Raw genomic sequence first — 27105 nt, 5'->3', positions numbered from 1 at the left:
ACAGCCTCCAGTGAGCCCCCACTCTGCGTGTCCCCCCCCCCCCGCCCTTCCCCGGGTCCCAAGCGTCTGGGCTCGATTGGTCAGCGTGGCCGCTTTTTAAAGGGAAGAAGCCCAGCCCTGCCTGCAGCCAAGTTCAGAGCCCTCCAGGGCCTGGCCTAGAGCCTGGCCCACAGCAGGTGACCAGTAAATTCTGCTGCAGGGTTGAAAACCTCCCAGGGCCTTCACTGGTCCAGACCAAATCTGGGGCGTGCGCCCCTCTTCCCCTTCCCAAGACACCCAATCCCTCCTCTGCGCATAGTTAAATATTCCTCTGTTCTCATCTCAGCCCCTGTCCCTTCTTCAGACAGATCTCCCTGACACCCCCCGGGACCTCGCTTACCCCAATTCACGATAACATGCCCCTGGGGTCGTTTATTTGTTTGTTATTTGCCGTGTGTGTCCCCCATCATGCTCCCTGCTGTATCCCAGAACTAGAGCAAACCCCAAAGGCAACTACTTCCTAAATGTTTGCAGGGTCAGTCAGTCAATCTCAAACAACCTTTGTAGAATGGTGGAGCCTCTCTCCACTCCTGCTGCCTCTGTTGGAGGCCCCTGTGTATTTGCATTTCCAAAGTCTGGAAGTGGATGAGGCTATAATCTGCTGGATATGGCTCTGCCCACCTGCTCCAAGGTCAGGGTTGTAAAACGTTCATCTGTTTGTTCCCTCTGAGCTAGGTCTGTCCACGACTACCTGAGGGGAGAACCCTTCCACGAGTACCTGGACGGCATGTATTTTGATCGGTTTCTCCAGTGGAAGTGGTTGGAAAGGTGAGTGCTCCCTGGGCACAGCCCACACACACGAGTGTGTGCCAATGTGTGTGTGTGTGTGTGTGTGTGGGCGCGCGGGGGTATTGGTTTTTCTCCTAAGTCGTATAGAAGTCACTTACCTCCCATGGGCCCATGGTTCAGATAAAATTCAGCGTTCTCCGCCTGTTAATTAAGTTCTTGTGTATTCTAGAAATGCTCTATGCTTATTAACATTACACACACACACACACACACACACACTCATGCACACACACGCATACACTCAGCCTCTTGTTCTTACTTTTTGGGTTCACCATCTTTGGGAATTCTTTCTCTGCCAGCAAATAAAGAGCTGCCGTATTCTTAGAAAGATATGCACATCCCTTATGTAACCCAGCCCCCTACTGATGGACATGGAGGTTTCCCTCAATTTTGTGTGCAGCTTTCCCGAAGTAGAGAATAACTTTGTACATACATCTTTATGTATTTTTGCAAATACATCCATAGAAATTCCTAACAGATGGGAATTCCCTGGCGGTCCAGTGGTTAGGAGTTGGTGATTTCACTGCCGGGGTCTGGGTTCAAGCCCTGGTCGGGGAACTAAGATCCCGCAAGCCACTTAGCGTGGCCACAAAAGAAAAAAAAAAGAAAGAAAGAAATTCCCAGCAGAGGAATTCCAGTGGCAAGGTTTTGCACGGTGAGGGGCTGCTAGATTGCCCTCCCAAACTGCTGCCCGATTCCCGGTCCTGCCAGGGCCCGGGCGCCCGCTTGTCCTCGGATTCAGCAACGCTCTTCTTGGTGCGTGAGAGCCGGGTTTCCTTCTTGTTTATCTTTTCATCTCTAATCACGGGTGAGACCGAGCATCTTTTCATGTGTTTCATTTGCTGCCTTATCCTCTGCAAAGTGCTCTCACACACACGGTGATGACTTGGCTGGGCAGAGGTGACCTCCGTGTGACTGACAAGGAAGGAGAGGCAGGGAGGATGTGGCTTGCTGGGTCACCCAGCAGGAATTAGTGCAGCCAAGGAGGGGACCCTGGCCCAGGACCCCCAGAGCGGTGCTCTGCCCACCACAGTGTCCCAGGATTTGCAGGATAGGGCAATGCTTACATTAAATCATGCTGGGTTAGCTGGTAGGTGAGGGTGGGAGTTTCCCCTCCCACTGCCCAGAGTTCCTGTGCCCCGGGGTGCTGGCACTCACTGCCATCTGGGCATCTGGGCCGTGGTCAGAAAGCAAGGAGCCCTCCTGCTCCTGCATGTATATCGGCATCTGTGCTGGCCAAGTCCCCTAGACGCTTAGGACACACACCTGCGAGACATGAACCCCCGAAAAGCTGAATTCACGGCACTCCCTGCCCACTTCAGGAAGCCCTGAGGAAACACCCAGCCCTGTAGCCTCTGGGGGACGTCTCTCTCCACCCTGACCCATGGGAGTGACAGAGCGAGCAGTGGACGGTCTTCTCTGTTGGTGCACTGCCTGCCACTGGCCGCCTTGCCCATGCACGTCATGCCTCCAGGAGATGGAAAAGCCAAGCGTGGGCCACCGGGAGCCCACAGCCTGGGTCTGAGTCGCAGCTCTGCCTCCTCCCTAGGGGCTGGGGGAGGGATGCTCTCCACATCTTGGTTTCCTCACCTGTAACATGGGGATAATAACACTGCCTGCCTTATGGGCATGGGGTGAGGGTGAGGTGAGATAGCACAGCACACATCAACAACGCCAGCCTTTGGGCCTTGGGAAGTGAACTGCTGAACGTAATTGTTGGGATGAGTCGTCACTGAGCACATTGGCATCACCATGGCCGTCACCTCCCCCTTCTGATATTGGAGGGAGCAGCTGACCCTTGCGGAGGACAGTCTGGTGGGGAGGTATTCATCTTGCCCCACCTGCCACTCTGGAGCCCTGGGCTGTGTAACACAGCCCCACCTTCCTGGGGTGGCAGAGTCAGGACACCGAAAGTGGGCTCTGCAGCAGGCTTCCTGGACTCCACTTCCAACCCAACTACTTACCAGCCGTGATCTTGGGCATCTCATTTCACCTCTCAAAGCCTAAGCGTTCTCATCTGCAGAATGAGGACGGTAATAGTCTCACCTCCTGAGGCTGGTGTGAGGATTACATGAGTCTATGTATAAGCCGCTTCGAGCAATGGGGATTGTTACCATAGAGACCCCCAGAAGGGGCTGTGTCCTTTATCCCAAGAGTTCTAATAATGACATCGACACTCAGCAGCTTACAAAAAGCCTTCAGATGCATATACCATTTTACTGAAGATGCAAGGCTCAGAGAGGTTGATGGGTTGGCCCTGGGTCACACAGCCATGGCCTGGCAAGGGTGGAACCTGAAGCCCAGGTCCCTCACTCAAGTCCTTCACTCTTAGTCCACCCAGCACTCCTGTTCCAATGGAAGTCTTTATCTGTGGCCACTGGCTTTCACTTTACTTGTCAGTACCAAACACATGAGATGGAGAAATGGACTTTTAAAATCTGCGTGCTGACTTCAAAGGAGTTATGCCCTTTTGAGGGCGTTAAGCTATTGAAGCCAGCAGGGCAGAACCCTGGCCTACAAATGCCCTAAATGACTGACAGCACCCCGCCTTCCCCCCCCCCTCCCTTTTTTTTCTTGCTAAAAAGATCATGGCCTGTTGGTGCTGTACTGTTGAAATATTAAAGGGATTTTTTTTCCCTCCCAAGGTTAACCAAGAAATTCCTCGGAAATTGTATTACACTCATTTCCCCCAGCAGAGGAGCTCTGCGGTAATGTCGACCGACTGTTTGTTCTCCATGTATCGTGAACTGTTAGGCCTGGACGCCTTCATGTGGTTTCAAGGGCAGCTGGAAGAAACGCTTCCCAGGGCCACATGGCGGATGCAGGCGCATGGCAGGTTTGCTCTAGGCCGGCCACTCATGTGTAAGATGCAGAGCAAGGGGGAGTCCTGCCCAGGGGCAGCCTGGGCCCCGCTTCCTAAAGAAACACCGGAGAAGAGAGAGTGAGTCACAGCACATGAATTCGAGACAGGCGTGCCAGGGAGCGCTCCGGAGGTTTCAGGGCTGTCCTAAGAGAACAGCGTGGTGCCGAAGCTGTGATTTCCGGTGAAACCCAAATCCTCTTCAGGACCCAGCAGCGAGAAGAGTTTCCACGGAAGATTCATTCAACAGCTGCTGGGCGACCAGAGGCTCACTGCTCTTTCTCGAGCGAAACCAGTTCTTGGGCCCAATGCAGTCTCACACCAATCCCCGCCCTGGTTAAGACTCTTGGGGTGGGGTTGGGGGATGCTCAGAAATAGTCCTAGAGAGCCAAGAACCAATTTTAACATCGTAAAAGCTGCTTGTTCTTATCCATGAATCAACTGATGGACATTTAGGTTGTTTCCATGTCTTGGCTATTGTGAATAATTCTGCAATGAATGTAGGAGTAAAATATTTAATGTTTATAAATGGACCATTACTCAGCCTAAAAAAGAAGAAGGAAGTCCTGCCATTTATGACAACGTGGATGGACCTGGAGGTCGTTGTGCTAAAGTGAAATAAGCCAGACACAAAAAACGAGTACTGCGTGACCTCACTTACATGTGGGATCTAACATATGCAGACTCATAGAAGTAGAGAGTAGAGTGGTGGCTGTCAGGGGTGGGGAGGGCTTGGAGAAATGGGAGATGTTGGTCCAGGGCACAAGGTTTCAGTTATGCAAGGTGAATAAGTTCTGGGGATCTCCTGTACAACATGGGGACAGTAGTTAACGGTACTGTATTACTTACTTAAAATTTGCTAAGTGGGTAGATCTTAAGTGTTCTTGGAAGAAAGGAAGGAAGGAAGAAAGGACGGAAAAAAGGAATGGGTGGGGAATGTTAATTTTGTGAGGTGACAGAATGTTAATTAGCTTGATTGGGTAATCATTTCACAACGTATACATATATCAAAACATCAAGTTGTACACTCTTTGTCAATTATACCTCACTAAAGCCGAAAAGAAGAGGGGGAAAACTTGATTTTCCTTAGCCAAACAGGCCAGCGATGAAAAAGCACACGCTGTCTGCAAGGTGGAATCCTTTGCTGCAACTAAATGGCCATTTATTTATTTACTCCACAAGCCCCATCCTTGGCTCCTGATCAGAGGCTTGTCTCATTAGACATTATAAATGGCTTTGGTGGGACTTCCCTGGTGGTGCAGTGGTTGAGAATCCACCTGCCAATGCAGGGGACACGGGTTCGAGCCCTGGTCGGGAAAGATCCCACATGCCGCGGAGCAACTAAGCCCATATGCCACAACTACAGAGCCTGCGCTCTAGAGCCCGCAAGCCACAAATACTGAGCCCGCGAGCCACAACTACTGAGCCCGCGTGCCACAACTACTGAAGCCCACGCGCCTAGAGCCTGTGCCCTGCAACGAGAGAAGCCCGCGTACTGCAATGAAGAGTAGCCCCCCACTCGCTGCAACTAGAGAAAGCCCGTGCGCAGCAATGAAGACCCAACACAGCCAAAAATAAATAATTTTTAAAAAATGGCTTTGGCTAATTAAAATGGGGAGTCGGGAGACACAAAAAGATTAGTCATAAATACAGCTTTTGGCAGACAGGATCTTCTCGTGTTCTGGGGCTCAGGGGGGTTACATATAACACAGCGCCCTCGGTGGCGGGAAGCCTGGGAACCGCCGTGAGAGAGTAACAAGACTGGACCTGGGGATCAGCAGTCTCTGTCCCCAGGAGGCCGGGTCTTCCCGGGGCGAGTCTGCAGGAAGGAATAGCTCGGGCGCCCCGGGACGGGAGGTGCAGCCGCCTGCCGGCCTGCCGTCCTGCTGGCAGGTGTGGGAGGGAGGGCTGCGGTTTCCTTTGTGGCCTCTGTGGGACACCAAGCCTCTGTGGCTCCTGGCCCCCTCCCCTCTCCCTGCACCGAGGACACAACTTCCTCCTGAGTTTAGCCGCATGATTTGCATTTGGGAGAGAGAGGGGAACCACAGGGAAAGTGTGGTGAAACAGCCTCCGCTCACATTTTTCAGGCCTCCTGTTCTTCCCTCCCAGTGCAGGCCTGAGGGCGGCAGCCTGGGATTTGAACACCCAGCCCCAGAGCAAGTCCTCGAGGGTCCCATCTGCAGCGATGGTTCCAGGGGGTCCGCGGGACCTGGTCTGGTGGTTTGCACCTGGCACTGGCTCTTTTCAATGCTGCCCTTGTCTATTTCTTCTGGATTCTGCATCTTAATACTACAAGTCCCATGCTGGATTTTTGCTTTTTTCCAGGCAACCGGTAACCAAAAACACTTTCAGGCAGTACCGAGTACTAGGGAAAGGGGGCTTTGGGGAGGTAAGTGAACATCCACGTATTCATGAAAAGTTTCTGGACCCTTGTCACCTTTTCTGTCCCTTCTGGCTTGGCCTGAAGTGTTCTAAGCATGGCTTCCCAGCGAATGGCTTGGTCATGCGCCCCCGATGGAGAAGGAGGGTGAGGCCGGGGCCTTGGGAAGGCCTGCTGTGTGTGAGGTGGGGAAGGAGGGTGTCTGTGGCGGGGCAGGTGAGCTGGAGGTGCTCTTGGAGCCAGCCTCAGGCAGGAGTCAAGTGTGGGGAGGAGAAGTGGGCACTCTTGACTGTGTTTGGAGGGAGAAGCGAGGCCGTGAGCGGCTTAAGCATCCTGGCCACACCATGCTGTTAGTATGCGCTGTTGTACTTAATCTGATCTTCTCAAGCCTTGTTACTCCCGTTTTAGAGATGAGGAAAGCTGAAGTTCACAATGGTTAGGTGACCCAAGCAAGGTCACACAGCTGAATAGGGGCAGAACGAAGACCAGACCCAAATGCCCTGGTTTCCATTCCTCTGAATTATACAGTCAGGGTTCGCAGGGGTCTCCCATCACTCCCCCCGAAACAAGCCTCTCCTACCAGCAGCTGGTGCTTGAAAGTCCCCAGTTATCAATGGTTGCATCTGGCTGGAAGCTTGGGACAGGGAAAATCTAGTTGCCCCTGAGAGAGGAACTGGCCTCGGCCAGCCACCTAAACATTGGTGTAAATGGCTGATTCTGCACCTCCAAGGGCTAGGATTTGCCTAAGGTGCCACCAAAGCCAGATCTCAAGGGCAGGGCCCTGGGAGCAGTGGGTCCACGGCCAGGCATCATCCAAGCCCCGGAGACACAGCATCCTGGCCTTGAGGGAGCTTCACACTGGCCTTGTTTCACGTGCCGTGTGCCCTTGGCTTCTTTCTTGCCCCTCAGGTCTGTGCCTGCCAGGTTCGGGCCACGGGTAAAATGTATGCCTGCAAGCGCTTGGAGAAGAAGAGGATCAAAAAGAGGAAAGGGGAGTCCATGGCACTGAATGAGAAGCAGATCCTAGAGAAGGTCAACAGTCAGTTTGTGGTGAGTGTCAGGGCCCCAGGGACAGGCCCCCTCCTGGTGACTGGGACTTCTGTCCCTTAAGTGTGACAGGTCCTCATCCCCCAGGGCATGGGATGCAGTGAGGGGAATGGGCTTCAGAAAGGAGCCCGACACTCCCTCCATCATGAGGCACCTGGGGGTCAGTTGGGGCTGACATTGGTCACCGAGCTAGCCTGGCTTCCCTCTGGGCGTGAGACCAGGCTTCTCTGGACGCCTCCATGGACAAAAGAGGCCCACGTGGGGCCCAGCCAAGGAGCTTTGTTTCCACAGACCTCTGTAGGCTGGTTTCATCACAGGAGACCGAAGTGTCAGGATCCTAGAGAGGCCCATCTGGTTTATATTCGTGTGTTACTCCATCCAGGCTAGACTTTGCTGCGGTAACAAATCAACCCCAACTTGAAGTAGCTGAAAATGGCAAAGGCTGTCCTGTTTCTCACCCAAAATCCCATCAGATCAGGCCACCCTCCTTCATCTTCCAGCCACGCACGCCTCCCTCCCCGGGAGTGTGGAGAGTGAATGCTGGGGGCTCTGCACTGCCTCGGCTGCAGTGACACCCCTCACTTCCACCCACAGTCCTCGGCCAGAACCAGTCATGGCCAGGGACCAGCCAACCGCAGGGGAGGCTGGGAAATGTGGAGGAGGACGTGGGTATTTGGCCAGCTCTCAGTGTCACTGCCACTTGTTATTATAAAAAATAATATATGCTCCAGTAAAAAGTCAAACAGCACAGATGGACGCAAAGTAAACATAAAAGCCTCCCTCTTTGAGTAACCATTCCAGACGTGTTTGATTCATGTACAGATTTTATTACTTTTAGCCAACGGGATCTTACTACAAATCTTAGGCTGCAATGTTTTTCCCTTAAATTGTAGAGCTTTTTCTACAACCAGACCAACAGCTGCACCTCTTTTCTAAAGCTGTGCGCCATTCCCCAGATGCACAGGGAAGAGCTAGGCCACGACCTGTGCAGCCATTCACAACAATGATAGAAGTTGTTTCTGGTTTTGGAGCCTCCACAACAAATAAGGCCACCGTGTCCATCCTTCAGCATCCCTTTGGCATATTTCTGTGAGGGTGTGCGTGGGATGGATTCCTGGTGGAGGAATTGCTGTGTCAGAGGGTGTGTGCACGTCCCCCAGTTTCACGCCCACCAGCTGTGCGTGAGGGCGGGCCACGCCATCCACGTGGTGCCGCTGTCATTCCCCAGAGTGGGCTGGGCTTTACAAGGTGATACCCAAAGGGGGCAGAAGTTTTAACCACCTGATGTACACACATGCTTTTGTGACATAAAAACGCAGACACCGTCCTGTCGGGACCCCTGAGGTGCTGGCCTGCCCCTTCTGGCTTTGCCTTCTCACCTAGAGCCACCGAATCTGATAGAAGGGCAGCGGCAGGGGCACCAGGAGGCTGTCAGGGCGCAGGGGGTGGCGTGAAGCTGCTGCAGCTCCCGCACCCTAGCTCTCCCGCCCAGCTTCAGGGCCCGGGAGGAGGAGTGGACGTGGTCAGGGGGTCCCCGGAACCCCACCACAGGGCTGTCTTGTGCTCCCAGGTCAACCTGGCCTACGCCTACGAGACCAAGGATGCGCTGTGCTTGGTCCTGACCATCATGAACGGCGGGGACCTGAAGTTCCACATCTACAACATGGGGAACCCCGGCTTTGAGGAGGAACGTGCCCTGTTCTATGCGGCAGAGATCCTGTGCGGCCTGGAAGACCTCCACCGTGAGGACATCGTCTACAGGTGAGCGGCTGCCCTCCCAGCGCCCCCCAACCCCGGTCCCCCCGTCTGAGTCTGAGCAGGTGAGGCTGACCCTTCCATGCCCTGGACTGGACGCTCATCCCCACCCTGGGAGTCGAGGCCCGGGCACTGCCCTTGAGTCAGACAGGCTCCCACCCAGGAACCGAGGAAGGGAGGGAGGCCCAGTGTTCCCTCAGAGGTGATGAGGTCGGGCCACTGTTCCCTTCCCAACCAGCGCCTGCGAAGCTCAGTGGAGCCTGCTGGCCTGATCCGGAGCAAACCCCAGGAAGACTTTAGTAGGATCACCACCGCAGCAGGCATCAGAATGGACCCCGTTCCCTGCCACACCACCCAGCGTTTTAAGGCCAGGTGTCCAGATTCTGTGAGCAGTGGCCTTCAGACTCTTCTCACAGGCCTCCTCACAGAATTTTGAAAATCTGTGTGCCCTCATACATTTTAAGTAGACATCTGAAATTGTCCATCATATGTTAAAAGAGTGGCTAAGATTGATATTTTGAAATAGAACTAAAGTGACATCACATTTCTAAAGGTATCCAGTGGAATCTAATTGCTGTAGCAAATTGATTTCCACCATCATGCAGCTAAAAAAATGCATGAAAACTCCTTAATGGTGAGGAGTTTTCTATCATTTTCTTCTCTACTCCCCTCCACCCCGATAGAATAGTTACTATAATGTAATATTTTTTTGCATAAAAGTTATCGATTAGCATTCCACTCTGAAATATGTGGATGTATATAAGATTTTTTTTAAATTTCCTTTGACCATAAGGCTCTAAGTGTTAAAATAATTTCTTCCGTTGAGTGGACCGTATAATTATGATTACTAGATCCCACCTCTAATTGGGACTCTGGAGCCAGTCACCATAGTCACATTTAGGAGTGGGGAGGAACCTGCTCTTCTTCTGTCAACCGAAGCCACCAGCACGTGGGGGACCCCCATCCCCAGCCGCTGGGGACACACACCCCAGTTTGAAGACCTTTGCCATGGGGCTTTTGTCAGAGATTATCTTGGGAGCCTGAGAAGGTTTTGAAAGCAAGAGGAATGGTCTTGATGACATGCCCTTCCCCCCACACCATCTCCCAATTTATGCTTTTGTTTTGTTTTCATTCAAGTGAGAAGAGAGTCCGAAAATTTTCCCTGAGGGTTGAAAAAAGAATCCTCCACTTGATTGCTTTTCTCTTAAAAAAAGAAAAAAGGCATCCCTCCAAATTCTAGCCCTTCTTCTATGGAGGAAGAGAGCCATGGTGCCTCCCCGGCCCTGACCACTTGCCAGAGCCTCTCTGGGGGTGTGGGTTTGTGCCCACTAGCCAGCTGTCTTTCCAACCCGGTGGTCGGTGGTGACTGATTAATTGCAGTGATGACTCCTGCCCCTGTTTGGGATGGTTAACACACCAAAAGCATGCAAGTTAACAACAGCAACAAAAGTATGTTGTAATAAGTAACTACATGCAAACGCCAGTTATCACTTTGTGAGGCTACACCACTGGATTTGGGCACAGGAACTGCTCCCCATGAGGAGAGCTGCCCTCCGTTTGATGAACAAAGCCAGTTGGTGAGAACCGAATCCTCAATCTAGAAGCCATGTATCGTCTGCCCGGTGGCTTAACTGAGTTGCACACACTATCCTGTTATTCTTTAACTCGTGGAGAAAACCTTTTATTAATAAAACCAGGGCTTCCCTGGTGGCGTAGTGGTTAAGAATCCGCCTGCCAATGCAGGGGACACGGGTTCGAGCCCTGGTCCGGGAAGATCCCACATGCTGCAGAGCAACTAAGCCCGTGCGCTACAACTACTGAGCCTGCGCTCTAGAACCCGCGAGCCGCAACTACTGAGCCCACGTGCCACAACTACTGAAGCCTGTGCACCTAGAGCCTGTGCTCCGCAACAAGAGAAGCCACTGCAATGAGAAGCCCGCGCACCGCAACGAAGAGCGGCCCCCGCTCACCACAACTAGAGAAAGCCTGCAAGCAGCAGCGAAGACCCAACTCAGCCAAAAATTAATTAATTAATACATTAACTAATAAAATAAAACCAGACACTTCTGCTGCCTCCCCCCCAGTGGGAGTGGAGAGGTTCCCTTTCTCATGAGCATGATCATTTCATCAAAGAGAAGAGAGACGTCAGGGACAGAAGGAGGTGGCTGCATGTACAGCCGTGCCTTCTGGCTGTGCTTTCTCCCAGGCTGTGGCTCAGCTGGAGTTGGGAGATGTGCCGGGCTCCTGGGGGCCCCCTCCCAAAGGGGGTCTTTGTCCTGGAGGTTACCGTTCTCTCCCTTACCATTCTCTGCCCCAATTCTGCGGCTGGTTCTTTGTCCTCAGTAACTTCTCTTCTTTCATTCCCAGACCCTGCTTTGCCTTCAAGGCATCCTGAGGCCTCAGGGTCTTCTCAGCCCTGGAGGAGTCGGTCACCACTCCAGCCAGAAGTATTCCTAGCCCCGGGGCCGTCAGTGTGTGGACAGGTGCCAGGACTAGCCTTTGCCTAACTTCCTTTTCAGTCACTCTCCAGGGTCAGGAAGGCACCTATGGCAAAAAGCAGCATTTGTTTTAAATTACTGGAGGGAGAGAAGTTAGCACAAGATTGTCTTGACGCAGAGAGAGACCAGACCTCCCGAGCCCAGAGTCAGGAAGGAAACACTCAGGCCGGGTTGGCCCAAGGGGGTCCACCCAGATGCTGGTGTGCCCTTGCCTCCCAGAACAGCCACACTCACATGCTGGTGATCTTTCCCTTTCAGAGACTTGAAACCTGAAAATATCCTGTTAGACGATTACGGTAAGTCAGGCATCGGCCCGGGGATCCCTCTCCTGCTCTGCAGCTGGGGTGAGCGTCGCAACCCAAAGGGAGCAGGGGGCCCCCCAGCAGAGACTCAGAGACACTGACCCGGGGTCCACGGGAGGGCAGAGGGCATGGACAAAGCTCCTACCCGGCAAAGAAGCAGTGTGGCTCAGCCGAGAGGGAGGACAGGGAGAGAGAGAGAGCATGCACGCGAGAGAGCGAGCAGTAAATGAGGAGTCGAGAATTCCAGAGACTCTGGGCCGGTACTTAACTCTCACACAACTTCCCTGCACCTCATCTTCCTTGTTTGTGAAATAGAAACAGTGGGTCCTGCCCTGCCTGCTTCAGATGGTGGAGGGTGGTGGTGAGGTTCTGACAAGATAGCTTGAGGAGAAGTTGTTTTGTCAACTATAGCCAGCTATAAATGTGTTAGGCGTTATTACTTGTCTATCACCATTGTTATTTTCTTGTGTGTTTGTGCACACACGCACGGATAACAGGAGCCACCACAGTAGCCCCTCATGACTGTTTAGCCTCTCATGCCTGGGAAGGGGTTGTCACATCTTCTATCTAACTAGATCTCATCTCTACGGAGGGGACAGGGCCGGCACCCCTGTGCCCATTTTACAGATGATAAGATTGAGGCTCAGAGGAGCCAACCTGCCAAGGTCACTCACCCAGCAATATCAGTGGGGAGTTGAGACCAGAGACCATGTCTCCCTGCCAGCATGCCCCAGACATCAGGCAGCCCCAGGCTGACAGGAGAGAGAGAGGGAGGGAGGGAGGTCGTTCGTGACCAAGAGAAGAGGTTTGATTGTGATACTGTCGTGTGGCGGAGCAGGCAGAGGGCTCAGGGCCCACTGCCCCTCTCTGGATGCGCCCAGTGCCCGGAGGGGTTCTTGTTCCCCGCTGGTCCCAGGACTGTGCCCACCACTGATTTGTCTCCCAATGGCTGGAGTCTGTGTGCTCTCACCCCTGCCCCCACCGTTCCTGCCTTTGTCAGGGGCCACTGAGCCAGGGGAATCCACTCAGCTGCAGCCTAGCAGGGTCTCTGGCGTTGGGCCTTGCTGAGGTCCAGGCTGGGAAGGAGGGCGGTGTTCCTCCCTGCAGGGTCAGATGAGGCCACGACCCTGCCAGTGGGCTGCTTGGAGAGACAGCGCTGAGGCGAGCTCTCAGCACCACTCTGCCTCGTCTCTGCCTTTGGGGGTCAGTCCTGGTCCAGGAGCTCCAACGCCTCCTCCCAGTCTCTGCTAAGCCTGGGTGGCAGTGTCTCCAAAGGGAGAAAACAACCCCCAAAGACCAACAAGGCAGAATAGGGAGTTGCTTCCCAAATTGCTTTATGATTTTTCCCCTTCAGCAAATTGTTGCAAAATGTCAGGAGAATCTTACATTTTCCCATGAAGCAATCCCAGAATCAGGCCAAGGCATTTTCAACTTTGTGACATCAGCCTTCCAAGAAGCCCATTAAGGCATTTTATGAGGCAGGTCTGCCATCGTCCACCCAAATCCAGGCGTCCTTTTCATCGTTAAGTTTTTCTCCTAAAAAGTAATACTTTACCCCTGTCCTCTGACACCTGGACTCTCCCAAGGGTCTGCAGTCACCCTGCCATGGCAGGTTGGGTACCACTCTTTCTAGGACAGATGAAATGCCAGGGGCCCATGGCAAGTCTGGGGCCCTGCCCAGGGTAGACCAGATGTCCACATGACCATCCCAGGGACCTATTGACTCTGTTGTCCTCCCTCAGGCCACATTAGGATCTCGGACCTGGGCCTGGCTGTGAAGATCCCAGAGGGAGACCTGATCCGCGGCCGGGTGGGCACTGTCGGCTACATGGGTAAGTGTAGGCGTGGCCTCTCAGCAAGCCCCACCCTCAGAGCCACTGGCCTCTTTGTGCAACTAGAAGAAGTAGTCATGCTGGGAGGTGGGAGGTCTTAGCCAGGGTTGGAGGAGCCTTGGGGTCCCAGGGTGCAACTTGACTTCACTGAGCTCTGCAGCTCCCACCCCTAGCCCCAGCTATATCTCAAGGGCAAGCCCCTCCCAAGGTCAGTGGCAGAGCTGACAAACAGCGCTGCCTGGGGGTGGGTGAAGTAGGGGTCTGCTGAGTTGGCAGACAGCCTTTCAGGGTGACCTCGAGAGGGGGGGAGATCATTAGGAAGGGCCCAGAAAGGAGAGGAGCACACCACCTACTGTGTCACAAAGTACCATTCTAAGGAGAGTCCAGCCTCGGGCTCCCTGCGCTGCATCCCCTGAGCCTTCTCTGAGACCATCATCCCGGGAGCTACGGGGAAGAGCCCCAGAGCTACACTGACCCCTGGAATGCTCCTTCCAATAAGGGATATTCCCTGGGCTTCCTTCTGCACACCTCACACTCATAAGCCCACTCACACCAGGAGGCAGAGGACTCCTGAAAGCTCTGGGGGGGTGGGGACCTTGTTTTCCTCTACCGGGCTTGTGCCAGCAACACATGCTTAGGGTTCTAGACTTGGTCTCTGGTGCTCGAGGGTCCTTTTCAGGTTGCACGACATTGGAGGACCTCTGGGGCGTGTGTCTGTGTGTATGTTGGGGGTATGTATACCCATGTGAATGCTGAGGGATGGATGGACCGATGACAGGTAGATAGATAGATAGACGACAGATGGATGGATGGATTAATAAATGGGTGGATAGATGGATGGATGGGTGGATAGATAAATGGGTGGATGCATGATAGATGGGTGATGGATAGATAGATCCATCTGTGCACCTTTGTGTGTGTCTGCCTGTGCATCTGCGCCTTCTCCTCTTGCACAGTGTCTGCACAGCACATTGTGTTGTGTGCATACCAGCACGTGTGTGGATGCATTTGCCTCCCTGGATGTATGTGGCCTGCCTGATGACCTGAAACTATCTTTTTTGCATTTCTCTGGTAAATCTATAATTCATTTTATCAAAATGTTAGAGAAGCTATTTGAATTCCAGCTAAATTTAAAATCATTTTACTTTGGGTGGACACACCATTCATTGAAACGAATACGTGTGCAGCACCTACTGTGTGTCAGGCGTCGTACCTGTTACCGGGCACAGCAGGGAATAAGGTGGCTCACAGTCTAGTGGGGGAGACATCAAGGGAACAGGTTGTTTCCATCCACTGTGGTCAGGCTTCTGAAGCCGCAGTCAGAGTCCTGGGAGCACAGCAAAGAGCAACCAGGGCAGGCTCCCAGGAAGAGGTGGTATTTACAGCAGTTGGTGGGCCAGAGTCGGCAGAGGGAAGAGGTCTCAGCCATCAGGCTCCAGGCCTTCTGTGAGCAGCACCATCACTCCTGGCTGCAGGACGCCCTGAGGCCCCGTTGACGTCACAGTCCTGGCCCCGTCTGCCCGGGCTCTGACCTGCCACCAGCTGTCTCTCACCTCTCCTCGCTTCCCTGCTCTGCCCCCAGCTCCAGAGGTCCTGAACAACCAGAGGTACGGCCTGAGCCCCGACTACTGGGGTCTGGGCTGCCTCATCTACGAGATGATCGAGGGCCAGTCGCCCTTCCGCGGCCGCAAGGAGAAGGTGAAGAGGGAGGAGGTGGACCGCCGGGTCCTGGAGACCGAGGAGGTATATTCGCACAAGTTCTCCGAGGAAGCCAAGTCCATCTGCAAAATGGTGAGCTCCCGGTGAGCCAGACTCTGCCCCGGGGCTGGTGTCCAGTGCTGGCTCCCCTCCCGGCCCTTAGCCGAGAACAGCAAACGGGCTTAAGGGGACAGGGTCGGGGCACGCTAGGGTGTGGGCGATGAAGCCACCAGGCCGGAGGAGCAGGCTGTGGACGGGGTGGGCGGTGAAGGCTTCCAGGAGGGAGCCTGGGGTGGGGCAGGGCGGCTCTGTGATGAGGGAGGGGGGCTGCGGTGAGCAACGGGAGACACCCTCCCGTCCAGCTCTGTGGGGGGAGCCAGCATGGGGGAGAAAGGGGATGATCCTGGCTCGTCCCCAAGACACAGAGGGATCCAGGCAGCCCCTACCCTTGACCTTGGGCCTCCTGCTCTCTCCAGCTCTGGACCCCTGGGTGCTGGCTTGAGGCCAGGGGCTGCAGGTGGTGGGTGGTGATAGTTTCAGTCTTCGAACATCTTATACTCGAGTTTTCCACCCACTATATGGAATGTTGGTCACACTGGCTGGGGGCCTGCGTGACGGTATCCATGGATAGTGAATTTGACCCGGCCACAGGTAGGGCGCACTCTGGGAATGACCTTTAGACAGGCTGGGTGGGCGGGGCCAGACTGGGGGGCTGGAAGCCAGATAGAGGAAGGAGTGACAGGAGCCATCAAAAGTGGAGCTGGGGGACTTCCCTGGCGGTCCAGTGGTTAAGACTTTGCCTTCCGATGCAGGGGGTGCGGGTTCGATCCCTGGTCGGGGAGCTAGGATCCCACATGCCTCGCGGCCAGAAAACCAAAACATGAAACAGAAACAATGTTGTAACAAATTCAATGAAGACTTCAAAAATGGTCCACATCAAAAAAAAAAACTTAAAAAAAAAAAGTGGAGCTGGAGAGAGTCCGCCCCTGGACCGCGGCCCTTCCTCTCGGCCCAGGTGGGCCCGCTTCCTTTCCTGCTTGGCTCTTAGGCTCCCAAGGCCCACCTGTGCCCCCCAGGGCCCTCCTCCCTCTGGTGCTAGCCCAGCTGTGCTAGCACCTCCACCGCAGGCAGCTGCCCTCTTACTCCAGCCCCTCGGGGACAGGAGGGGCCTGAGCGCTTGGCTCTGGGCACTGGGGATCCACAGATCCCCTTCCTCTCCCTGGAGCACGCTGCACCTGGAGCAGCGGACAGGCCGGCTGGCCCTCAGGATCTGAATCATGAGCGTCAACGAGGCTAGAGTGCAGAGAAGGGCAGGCCCGGAGAGCTGATGAAAAGCAGCAGAGTTTCTGCCTCTAGAAAACCTGAGGCTGCACTGCTAGGGGCCCAGAAACCATCTGGCATAGCTCCCACCCCCAGAAGGCCACCCTCCTGGAGCCGTCCGCCTGCTGCCTGACCGCTTCCTCTTACCAGCCTCGGTGTGACGTCACAGAGACATGGGAAGAAGGATTTGGGCTAGAGCTGCCATCTGACCACTTCCAAAGGAAGAGGAACCGTAGATCTGCCATTGGCATGTGTGAGAGACAGTGAGGGAGGTGTGGTGTGTACACAAGCAAACACATGCCCAGACCACATGCCTGGGCCAGCCGGCAGCTGGGGGACCTCCAAGAAAACAGGTAGTCACGGCAGCCAGAGCTGGGGTCGGGGAACAAGAGGAGCAAGGCAGCAAAAGGCAGGTACATGGAAATGTGGGGTCCTAGGGATGTTTGAAAACCGGGGGCTGGGGGGGTGCCAAGAATACTTGGTTATGTCACAGTCAGGTATCTGTCCAGAGGGACCTAACTGGACAAGGGAAGAAGGAGGTCAGAGCATCACCAAATGTCCCAGGTCAGGGAATTCAGAGAAGCAGGTCTTGGGAAACGCCCAGCAGCAACATGGGATGTGCTGAGAAGACAGAGAGGCACAGAGCGCCCCCTCCCTGCCCACAGTCATCGGCTTTGGCGCCCGGCTTTGGGGCCCCAGGACCGGGGGCACTGCTGTTCCTCTGCTGTCCCCTGGTGGCCACTGAAGGAAAGGTGGCATCTGAGCCTGTGGCTCCAGGCAGACCTGGGTCTGTAGGTGTCAAACCAAGGTCCCCTGTCTTTCTCAGCTAGAAGAACCTTTGGAGGTCTCTGGCCTTCCTCTGCCTCCTTACCCTGGGGTCTTGGAATTCTGGTATTGAGCTTCTTCTGCGCCCTTAACCACAGCGCATCTGGTCTGGCAGCCAGGCTGTCACCACCAAGGGACACCAGCTCAGGACACAGCAGGGCCTGACTGTAAGGAGACCATGGAGGCCCAGGGCAGCTCCAGCCCCACCTGCCGAGGAAGGTCTCTCTACAAACAGCAAGGAAGCTGGTCCCTGGCCCCCAGATTCTATCCCTCATTCCATCTTGGCAGCCACAAGACCCTCTCCACTGCCCCTGGTGTCCAGAAATGCATGCATCTCATTGCCTTGTCCCCTGGGTCCAGTCGTCCCTAGGCCCAGACCTCAGCCCCAACCTTTCTCAGGCCCCTGCTGAGTCCCAGCACTGGTTCTTCCCCACTGGCCCTGTAGCCCTCTCAGTCTCACTGGTCCTTCCAGCTCATCTCTAGTCTTCCTCCTCCAGGAAGCCCTCTCTGCCTGCCCCATCCACCTCAGCTCACACCATCTCTCCCTCTCACTTCTCCTGGTTTATACTGATATTACATGTGTAAACTCTTTACCTGATGCCCAGGTTGCAGACAGGCAGCATGTAGGTGGGTGTTTATTTCAGCCTGCACAGTATCTTAGAGAGAGGTGAATGGTGAGTTAATTGCCAAGATTTTTAAATGGGGCAAGTTCACATAAAAACCTGGATTTTCTGGCTTCTCAAAAAAAGCAGAATCCCTGGACACTGGGGACACTGGCCAGCATCCCTGCCTGGCAGGAGCTGACGGGCAGCCTGGCACGGCCCGCCCCGCCCACCCCTCACCTTATTGCTCTCATTTGTGCCATCTGTCTGGCCAGCCCCTGCAGGCTTTGGGCTCTGCAGCCTCTTGGGATTACGCAGAGCAGAGCAAAGCCCCAGGAGAAGAGCAGCTGGGGCTCCGAGCCACCAGCCCACTGGGCAAAACACTCTTAGGTGGTTGGTGGACCAGAAGGTGACATTGTGAGTGGCTATCTCATGGCTTAGTCCCTTCAAGGCTGTGACCTGGTGCTTGCCCCACTGCCACCTTTCATTCCTTAGTTTTTGGGGGGGCAGTCCCAGCAAGCCTCCCCTCCAGACTCTGGGCCCCAGGAGGCCCCCTGCCCGCTGGCTCTCAGGGCATCTGTAAATGTGTGTTAAATGAGCACATGCAGAGGGCACCAGGGTGTTGGTAAAGGAAAGGGCTGGACTCCAAGGTGCAGACCACCCACTTTGATTTTAGTCTCAAAGCGGACACTTAGTAGATTCCAGCTGTGTACATGGTGCAGTGCTCAGTGGGGCGGGGACGAGAGAGAAGCACAGCCAGGGACACTGGGACTGAGGGGAGGGACTGATGCCCTGCGGTCACGTGGCGGCCCTGCCTCATCTTCAGCCGAGGCCTGCCCCTCCACTTCCCCCCTTCCTCTCTTTCATTCACACCTTCCTCCCGTCCAGCTGTCTCTGCTCCTGCAGCCCCTTCCTCTCCTATTAACCGTCCTGCCTTTTGGTTGTGATGAGGACACTCTTCTACCCCAACCATCCTTGTCTCCCCACTACATTTGTATTAAAATCCTACCTCTGGACCTGGCCTTCAGGACCCTCCATCACTCTCCCCAACCAGTCCCCTTCCCCCTGACCCATCTCCCTCATTCTTCACTCAGACTCAAGGACAGGTGTTCCTCAGACACGCCCTGAGTGTCCCTGCCACCCTGCTCGTGATGCCACAGGTCCCTCCGATGCCTGCTCCCACCTTTGAAAGCCTGTCTCAGACCCCTCTTCCCCAGGACACCTCCCGATGCCTCAGCTGGCAGCCAGTTCTTGCTCCTCTGCCACTGTGGTGTCATATCTGCATTGCCTTGATGGGTCCTCTGAACATGATTTTTCTGAGGCCAGACCCTTAGCATCCTCTCTCGGCACCTACTGGGTACAAGTCTACAATGTACTTATGAACTGAGTAAATGAATGAAAGAACCTACTGGCCAGTCCTTGCCCTTTGTAGCTTACCTGGAACAGAAGAGTTAACACCAATTCAACAAACATTAGTGCATGCTGGGTACTCACCAGGCAGCGATGTGTAGTCACTGGAGAAACAGACAGGATTCCTGGTCTCCTGGGGGTCCCAGGCATCTGAACATGCTGGGGACATGGGACCACAAAGCACACTGTGGCTCAGGAGGCCACCCTGAATCGAGGCCTGAGCGGGCAGTGTCCGCTGGGTACCTGGGGTGGCGCAGTCACCGTGGAGGAGAGAGGAGGGACGTTCGGGAGGGCTCAGGGACCCTCGTGTGAAAGGGAGGTGGCCACAAGCTCTCCGAAGCCCCTCTGCCCCTCGGGCCTCTGGGCAGGAGGAAAGGCCCCCCCAGGCAAGTCCTCATGGGGCTCTCCTGTCACAGCTGCTCACCAAAGATGCAAAGCAGAGGCTGGGCTGCCGGGAGGAACGGGCAGCAGAGGTCAAGAGACACCCCTTCTTCAGGAACATGAATTTCAAGCGCTTAGAAGCCGGGATGTTGGACCCTCCCTTTATTCCAGATGTAAGTAGCCTCCCCAGCCTAGACTGAGCCTGTGCATTGATTTATGACCTTCGACTTCGCTAAACATCTGTGCTGGGCCCCAGGTCAGAGGCTGAGGCCTGTGGGCAAGGGGTGGCCCCCGTCTTCCAGTAGCAGGGTGTCGCCCGGTCTGGGGGTCTCTCCGTACCCACCCTGGCATCATCACCTCTATGAAGTCCTCATCTCCAGAATCCCAGGCTCCCAGAGCCCCTGGGAGGCCTCCCCCACTGACCTCGAACCCCCAGAGGGCAGGGCCCGGGTTTGTCTCTGTGAGTCCCCGCACGGCAGCCCCAGAGCATGTTTGGTGGATGAGTGAGATAAAAGAGATCACTGTGGTTACGGCGCCGGGGCCATAGCAGCACTGACGACAGCCCCATGGTCTGCTGCCTCGACTGCCCCATTTTGCAGGTGAGGAAACTGAGGCCTCCAGGGGATACGTAACTTTAACAAAGCACCTAAGCACTACAGCTGGGACCCCAGCCCAGGTCTGTGTGGCTGCTGCCTGCGTGCTGAGCTACCACCCCTGACTGGCCTCCGATGCGAGAAGGGCCAGGGAGGTCCTCCTGGGACATCCCCCCGTTGCATCCTGTGTGGGGCAGTGATGGCAGGAAGGGGCCCTGAGCTCTCGTCACCCCAGCTGGGGGCCCCTTGGCCTCTCTGAACGAAGGGCAGCCCGGGTTCCCGGGGCGGGGGTGGCCCTGGGAGACCCCCCCCTGCTCCCCATCAAAACCCTCCGGGCCTGGCTGGAGGCCGCCAGAGCCACAGGCAGGGCTCCTGGTGACCAGCACCCTGCCCTCCCAGCCCCGGGCCGTGTACTGCAAGGACGTGCTGGACATCGAGCAGTTCTCCACCGTGAAGGGCGTCAACCTGGACCACACAGACGACGACTTCTACTCCAAGTTCTCCACGGGCTCCGTACCCATCCCTTGGCAAAGCGAGGTGAGCACGGCGGGGCCCTCAGCTTCACCCCGAGGGGAGGGTGCAACGAGGGCAGAAGAGGGACAGCTGGGTGGGCGTCCCTGTGGGCAGACTGGGGCGTGGTGTGGTGCTGGGTCAGGAGCTGGCTGGGCGGGAAGAGGAGGCCTGTCTCGATGCCTCTCTGGAGAAGCGTGGCTGGGAAACAAGAGAAATGGGGCAGCAGCGGGAGGCACAAGGGGGCTGGAGGTGGGGCAAGTTCGAGCTGGTTCGAGCGAGATGGCAGTGATGGGGCAGTGGGCCTGCAGCCCTGGAAGGGGGAGGGTCCGGAGCGCTGGGGTAGAGGAGGAGCTGAGGGGTGGGTCCCGTGGCTGGAAGATGAGCGCTTCCCTGCCGCTGCCCTCCATGGCCGGCTACTGGCTTCTCAGAGAGGGCGGCTTGCAAGGCCGTCAGGGAGAGGCGGGGGGCGGGCCTTGCTGCCTGGGTCTCAGCCCTTTGAGATGGAGGGCGGCCGGAGAGCCTGGCAGGACCAGGCTCGGCACAGTGTCGCCCAGGGCTGGCCTGCTGGGATTCCCATCCACCCAGGATGACCAGCGCAGCCCCTCACACCACCCGTGTTTTGACCGCTTCTCCAGATGATAGAAACAGAGTGCTTTAAGGAACTGAATGTGTTTGGACCTAACGGTACCCTCTCACCGGACCTGAACAGAAGCCACCCTCCGGAACCGCCAAAGAAAGGGCTGCTCCAGAGGCTATTCAAGCGTCAGGTGAGACCCTCACTCCCACCTCAACCCTGCTGTCCTGGCCTCAGCCCTGGGAACCCCCAGGTCTGAGCCTTCCATAGCCTGAGACCAACTTGCAGGCTGGGGAGACTGGGGGCAGCAGCAGCCTGGAAGGGACGGGCAGCCTGTCTGAAGTGCCTTGAGACCCACTGGCTGATGGCGTCCCCAGAGCAGAAGGGGCAGGGCCAGCACCAAGTTAACCGGTCATCAGGGCCTCAGCCTCGGCGCTGCTGATGCTTTGGGTTAGTTCATTGTCGCGGGACTTACGCATCGAGGGGGCTCAGCAGCGTCCTAGCCGCCACCCAGTAGATGGCAGTAGCACCCACTCCCGTGTGTCAATCAAAAATGTCTCCAGATGCTGCCTAATGGCCCTGGGGACAAAACGCCCCTGGTTGAGAGCCATTGTAAAGACGACGCAAGTTATGTAGGTAAAGATTTGACAAAGAACAGAGGGAGCTGGTGCTGGAGAGGTGATCCCCGAAGACCCTCATGGCTCCTGAGGTGGGGCTCCCGTAGTTTGATGCTGTGCCCTGCAGCTGGCAGCCAGAGGAGACTTTGTCCCTCAGGAAAAGGTGTTCTTCCCTCAGAGCCTGTCCCTGGATCAAGGGTTGGTGTGGGCCACGTGGGAGAAATGTCCCAGGAAGGACCCGGCAGGCTTTCTAGAGTGAGAGACCCCTAACCTCATCCCTGCCACCAAGAAGATGGCCACAATAGCGCCGCCTCCTGGCCTGGCCCTTCAAGAAGGCAGGGCCCCATCCTGAGGCCTGGCAGGCCCCTGGTTCCTTACTTTCCTCCTCCCCCCAAGAGAGCAGCAGCAGGTCTGTACCCAGGCCCTGGGCATCCCAGCTCCCTCCCGCTTAGATAACAGGGAAGAGGTGGCTGTTCGAGGCACTCCACTGTGGGCCAGGCGCTGTGCTGGGCGCTTTTTGAAGGCGTCTTTTATTTAATCTTCACAAAACCCCAGGCCTTCATTCAACTATTCATTCCACCGATATGTATTGAGCACCTACTCCATGCTAGACTGTTACCTGCGGACTTAAGATGCATCAGCAAGCAAAACTGCATCCCTCCCTTGGGGCATCTTAGTGAAGTGTGAGCCCAGGATGTGCTCCCATTAGGTCATTTCACAGATGAGGAAACTGAGGCTGAGAGGAGTTAAGGAATTTGCTCAAGGTCACACAGCCAGTGAGCCCTTGCAGAGGATCCCGGATAACAGGGCGGGCAGCACGGATGAGGCACACTGAGAGAAAATGCAGACTGAGGCCTGAGTTTGCGGTTTTATCTAAAAACTTCATGTGAGTTTCACCTCCTATTCCATAATATACTCATATCCATCTACTATAAAAATATAATTTTCAAATGCTTCCATCAAGTAAAATTGAAGTTCCAGAAAGAAATGACCTCCATCCCCGAAGTGGCCAAGCCCCCCAGGATGGCCCGGGATCCTGGGACAAGCATTTGCTGTGGAAGCTCACGGCCCAGGTTCAAATCCAGCCCTGACCCTTCTCGGTTGGGTGGCAGCGTATTGAACCGCGCCCCCCACCCCCCTCCAGGCCTCTGTTTGCCCACCTGAAAAATCAGGATGGAAATGCCGGCTGCCCAGGGTGAGTGAGGTGGAGGACGGTGACCTCAGCACAGTGCCTGGCACCACGACTGCCACTAGGGGAGCAGACACGCCGGCTCTCTTCTGCAACGTGAGGGGCCCGTGCCCACGGGGGTGCCAGGGATACTGAGGGCGAGCAGCTCGTGGTTCCCAAGCCGGGCACCTGCTAGAGCCCTTTGCACACACAGCCTTGTTTCCTTCTCCCAACAGCCCTGCCCAGAAGTGTCTCCTAACCCACATCACAGGCCAGGCAACCGAGGGAGTCAGACACTTTCTCGAGGTCACTCAGCTAAGAAGTGGCAGATTTAGGATTCGAACCCGGCAGCCTAACTCTGGGCCTGCAGACCTAACCATGTAGATAGATATTATTATAGGAGGGACCACCTCCTCTCTGCCTTGGGCACCTGTTAATCAGGTAAAGCCCTCTGCCCCAAGGGGTGGCCTCTGGACCTGAGTCTGCAGGGGGAGAACAGAAGGCAGCAGAAAGCAAGACGGGGAGCTGGTCAGCTGAGCTCCTCTCCAGTTCAGATTCAGAGGCCCCCTTGTGATGCAAGGTCCCCAAGGCTCGACTCTGCGATGACTGACCTTCTCTGTCCTTCTTTCTCTCCTCCCTGCTCACCCCCCTCCCAGCATCAGAACAATTCCAAGAGTTCACCCGGTTCCAAGACCAGTTTTAACCATCACATAAATTCAAACCATGTCAGTTCAAACTCCACCGGAAGCAGCTAGCTGCAGCTCTGGCCTGAAGTCCACGGTGGGACCAGCCTAGACCCTTCTCCTTAGAAGCGGACTTGTGACCGGTGGAGCTTCCGCCCTGGCGGGCGGGCCGGGGAGCCCTCCAGGAGCCAGGGAAGGAGGCCGTCCAGCCCCGAGATGGGGAGCCTCCAGGTTCCTCAAAGAGATTTCCACTCAGGTCTGTGTTCGGAGGCGGCCCTCAAGCCAAGGTGGATTGGCTGTGTCTCTGTCGAACATTGCAATAGAAATCCAATCGGACACAACTTGCACGTGTTTTAACAGCGTCATAACTAGAACTGAATTTTGTCTTTATTATTTTTAAAGAAAAGTTTTGTAAATTTCTCTATTGTTTCAGTTTACATTTTGTATATTTGTATTTAAATGAAAGTCAGACTTTGAGGGTGTATATTTTCTGTGCAGCCACTGTTAAGCCATGTGTTTTAAGACATTTTAGAGGGGTGGCGGGCGGGGAAGGGTGTAAAAAAAAAAAATGTGACTTAAGACTTCCAGAGCCTCAAATGAGAAAATGTTTTTATTAAATGTAGAAAATGATTCCCATTTCACCTTTGAAGGATTGATTGTATCCATCTCTATAACCTTTCCCTCCCTCGCATTGGTATCACCATTCTGTTGGCTTGTAACAATCTGAATTAAATGCTCAAAGACCCACTGGGACTTTACCCCCAGCCAGGATGTCTTCCGTTGGGGGTCCATGGAGTTGCCTGGGCCCAGCTCCGTCAAGATGTGCACTTTTCCTTTGGGGGCACACGATGCCACTGTTGCTTTGGCCTCGGCCTCCTCTTCCTTCTGGAAGGCGGCCGGTACGTGGAGCTGAGGGTCCTCAGCACAAGGGTGTCTAGGCCTCTTTCTTTCTGAGTAGGTTCTGACTGCTAAAGCCAGTATGTTTTCAAGAGGCTTGCATTTGGGGATTGTTTTATTCTAGTTTTAAGAGACGCATAGCAACGATAAGGAGTAGTCATGGAACCCCAAGAGTCCCAAACGCTTACAGCCCATAGAAGCGCCAGGGAGCGGAGGTCTTGGGCTTGTAGAGGAGAAGGTGGCTCTCCCAGGATCTCTGGGCATGTCCCTTGAGTGTTTATGGGGTCATAGGGCCTTGAGAGCTTCCTGGGGCCCCGCAGATTCATTGGCTCAGGTGGCATGGATGCATGAGGTTGGCTCTCCAAGCAAATGGGAGAGGCCGGGCCACCCACAGAAGCTCAAGAAAAACTCACTGTCCCTTCCGGGGAGAGGTGAAGCAGAGGCGAGCTCTCATCGGGCATCTCAAAGCTCCAGGCACAAGTAGCCCCAGGAGAACTTGGTGGCTTTGCCAGACCAGGGTCTCTAAAGGCAGCCCCCAGGCCCTTTGAGCAGGGCTGTCCAGCCCCAGGGAGTGGCCAGCCTCCCCCCTGCTGCCTTCACAAGGTGACAGGGAGCAAGTCTGTCTTTGCCTCCCCTCTGGGACAGGGTGAACGGTTGAATTCCCTGCTGCCCTGCCTGCCAGGTCACCCTCAGTCAGACCTGGCCTCAGCCACCGGGCAGCTGCCAGGGTTTCTCCCGGCGTGGGCCCTGCACTTCCTGCAGCAGCATCACCTGGTAAAATACAGATTCTGGGCTCCACCCCAAACCTACGGAATGGGATTCCCTGGGAGTAGGGCCCAGGAATCTGCATCTTTAAAAAGCTCGCCAGGTCATTCTGATGCACCCTGGAATGTGAGAATCACTGCCTTAGGCCATCGGTGGGGCTTTTGATGGAATCCTCCCAAACTTATTTCTCTAGGTGACCAGGCAACTTTGGAGCCTGAGCTTTTAGGGAGGAGAGAGAAGCCAGCGTGTCAGCCTTGTGTCCCAATTTCCATGCTCCTTCCCCAAACTTTGCCATTGGGTCCTGAGGCTAGACAGGGGCCTGACCGTTGAAACTGACCGTTTTGAGGTCGTTTTACAAGCAAAGAGAAGAAAAGAAACAGTTGGGCCTCCCTTAGATCCCTTTAATGTGCAGTATTATTTTCTTCAAGACCAGCCCTTGTCTCCGAGGCTGCTTCCGTTACCTTTCTTGAGCTGAGTACAAGATTAATACAAACAGCCGTATTCAGTTTTTGCTGAGGAAGTGGAAAGCTCTTTGACCAGTATGTTGAGATCCTCAAGCTCTCACTGACCCTTGTCAGTGAAAAGAAGGACAGTCATCTTCCTGGGACAGTCAGTAGCCCACGCCACCACCCTCCTGTCCAGAAATGTCATTCATTTTCCCCGATTCACAGCAGCTCAAACCTTTCCACACGGACTGGTGTGCAGCCAGTCTTTACACCTTAAAGCCAACGCACTGTCCGTTTGCGGTAGAGAATCCTCAAGGAGCAAGAAGGAAAACATAAATCTGCTCAGTGTGTTTCTACATCGTGAGAGCACAGAGGCTAAAGCACCGAACTTTGCGTGGCTCTTAGAATAACGGGAGTCTTCCTTCACCCTCGCCGCCTGTCCCCTGAGCGCCCCAAAGTGCACAGGGTCAGAGTCACTGGCCTTTGCAATCCTCCTCTTCCTTTCGGTCCATTGCTTTGTACAGAGAAGGGGCGTCTTCATTTAGAACAGTGCCTGAAAGCCAGCCCCCTCCCCTCTGGGTCCCCAGTTGCCACAGGTCCTGTCCCTGGACCCCCCGACCTGACCCACCACCAACCTCTACTCCAGCTTGTTTTCTATGGCTGCATTTTTAAAAAGATTTTTTAACTAAAAAAAAAAAAAAAACACCTTCCCACTATCTACCTGTCCAGGAGGAGGCGTATTTGGGCAGCAAGTGGATTTAAATCTTTTTACTGCATTTGAGCTCTTCACGGAAGAGACTTTCTTCCTCCGAGCATGACGTTTTTCTCACCGGACCTTCTCTGACTTCGTGCCTTTGAGGTGAGACGCAGGGTCTTGCAGAAGCACCTCTGCTTCCCCTTTTCAGGAGCCAAGCCGCTGTCCCCACTGGGGCGGGGGTGGTCTCTGCCGTGATCACCATGACCTGTGAGTGTTTCTCAAGCCCCCTGGGCGGCTCCCATGATACCCACAAGATCACAAAGACCCAGCCCCACCTTCACGGAGGATGGCACCACCTCCCACATCAACTCATCCTCTGATCTTTCTAGGCCGGGAACATCACTCTTTAAACCA

At 55.0% G+C, this 27105-nt stretch overlaps 1 protein-coding gene across 10 annotated transcripts in view; it reads left to right on the top strand.

Annotated features, from left to right (window-relative positions):
* The window catches only part of GRK5 (G protein-coupled receptor kinase 5), a 216862-nt gene extending 190120 nt beyond the window's left edge, over nt 1–26742 (top strand). For 7 of the 10 annotated variants that reach the window (XM_036828910.1, XM_036828917.1, XM_036828918.1 and 4 more), the window contains 11 exons: nt 715–807; nt 6014–6077; nt 6978–7118; nt 8686–8876; nt 11627–11664; nt 13413–13502; nt 15085–15293; nt 19774–19911; nt 20731–20868; nt 21480–21611; nt 23180–23850. In XM_036828910.1, coding sequence (XP_036684805.1) covers nt 715–807; nt 6014–6077; nt 6978–7118; nt 8686–8876; nt 11627–11664; nt 13413–13502; nt 15085–15293; nt 19774–19911; nt 20731–20868; nt 21480–21611; nt 23180–23359 — 1414 coding nt within the window. In that variant the 3' untranslated portion in view covers nt 23360–23850. The other 3 variants (XM_036828912.1, XM_036828911.1, XM_036828909.1) reach the window with 2 other exon arrangements.
* The last annotated feature ends 363 nt before the right edge of the window (nt 26743–27105 follow it).

The sequence above is a fragment of the Balaenoptera musculus genome, chromosome 16 (assembly GCF_009873245.2).
Source record: "Balaenoptera musculus isolate JJ_BM4_2016_0621 chromosome 16, mBalMus1.pri.v3, whole genome shotgun sequence".
Lineage (NCBI taxonomy): Eukaryota > Metazoa > Chordata > Mammalia > Artiodactyla > Balaenopteridae > Balaenoptera > Balaenoptera musculus.
This window is presented reverse-complemented; position numbering and strand designations above follow the sequence as displayed.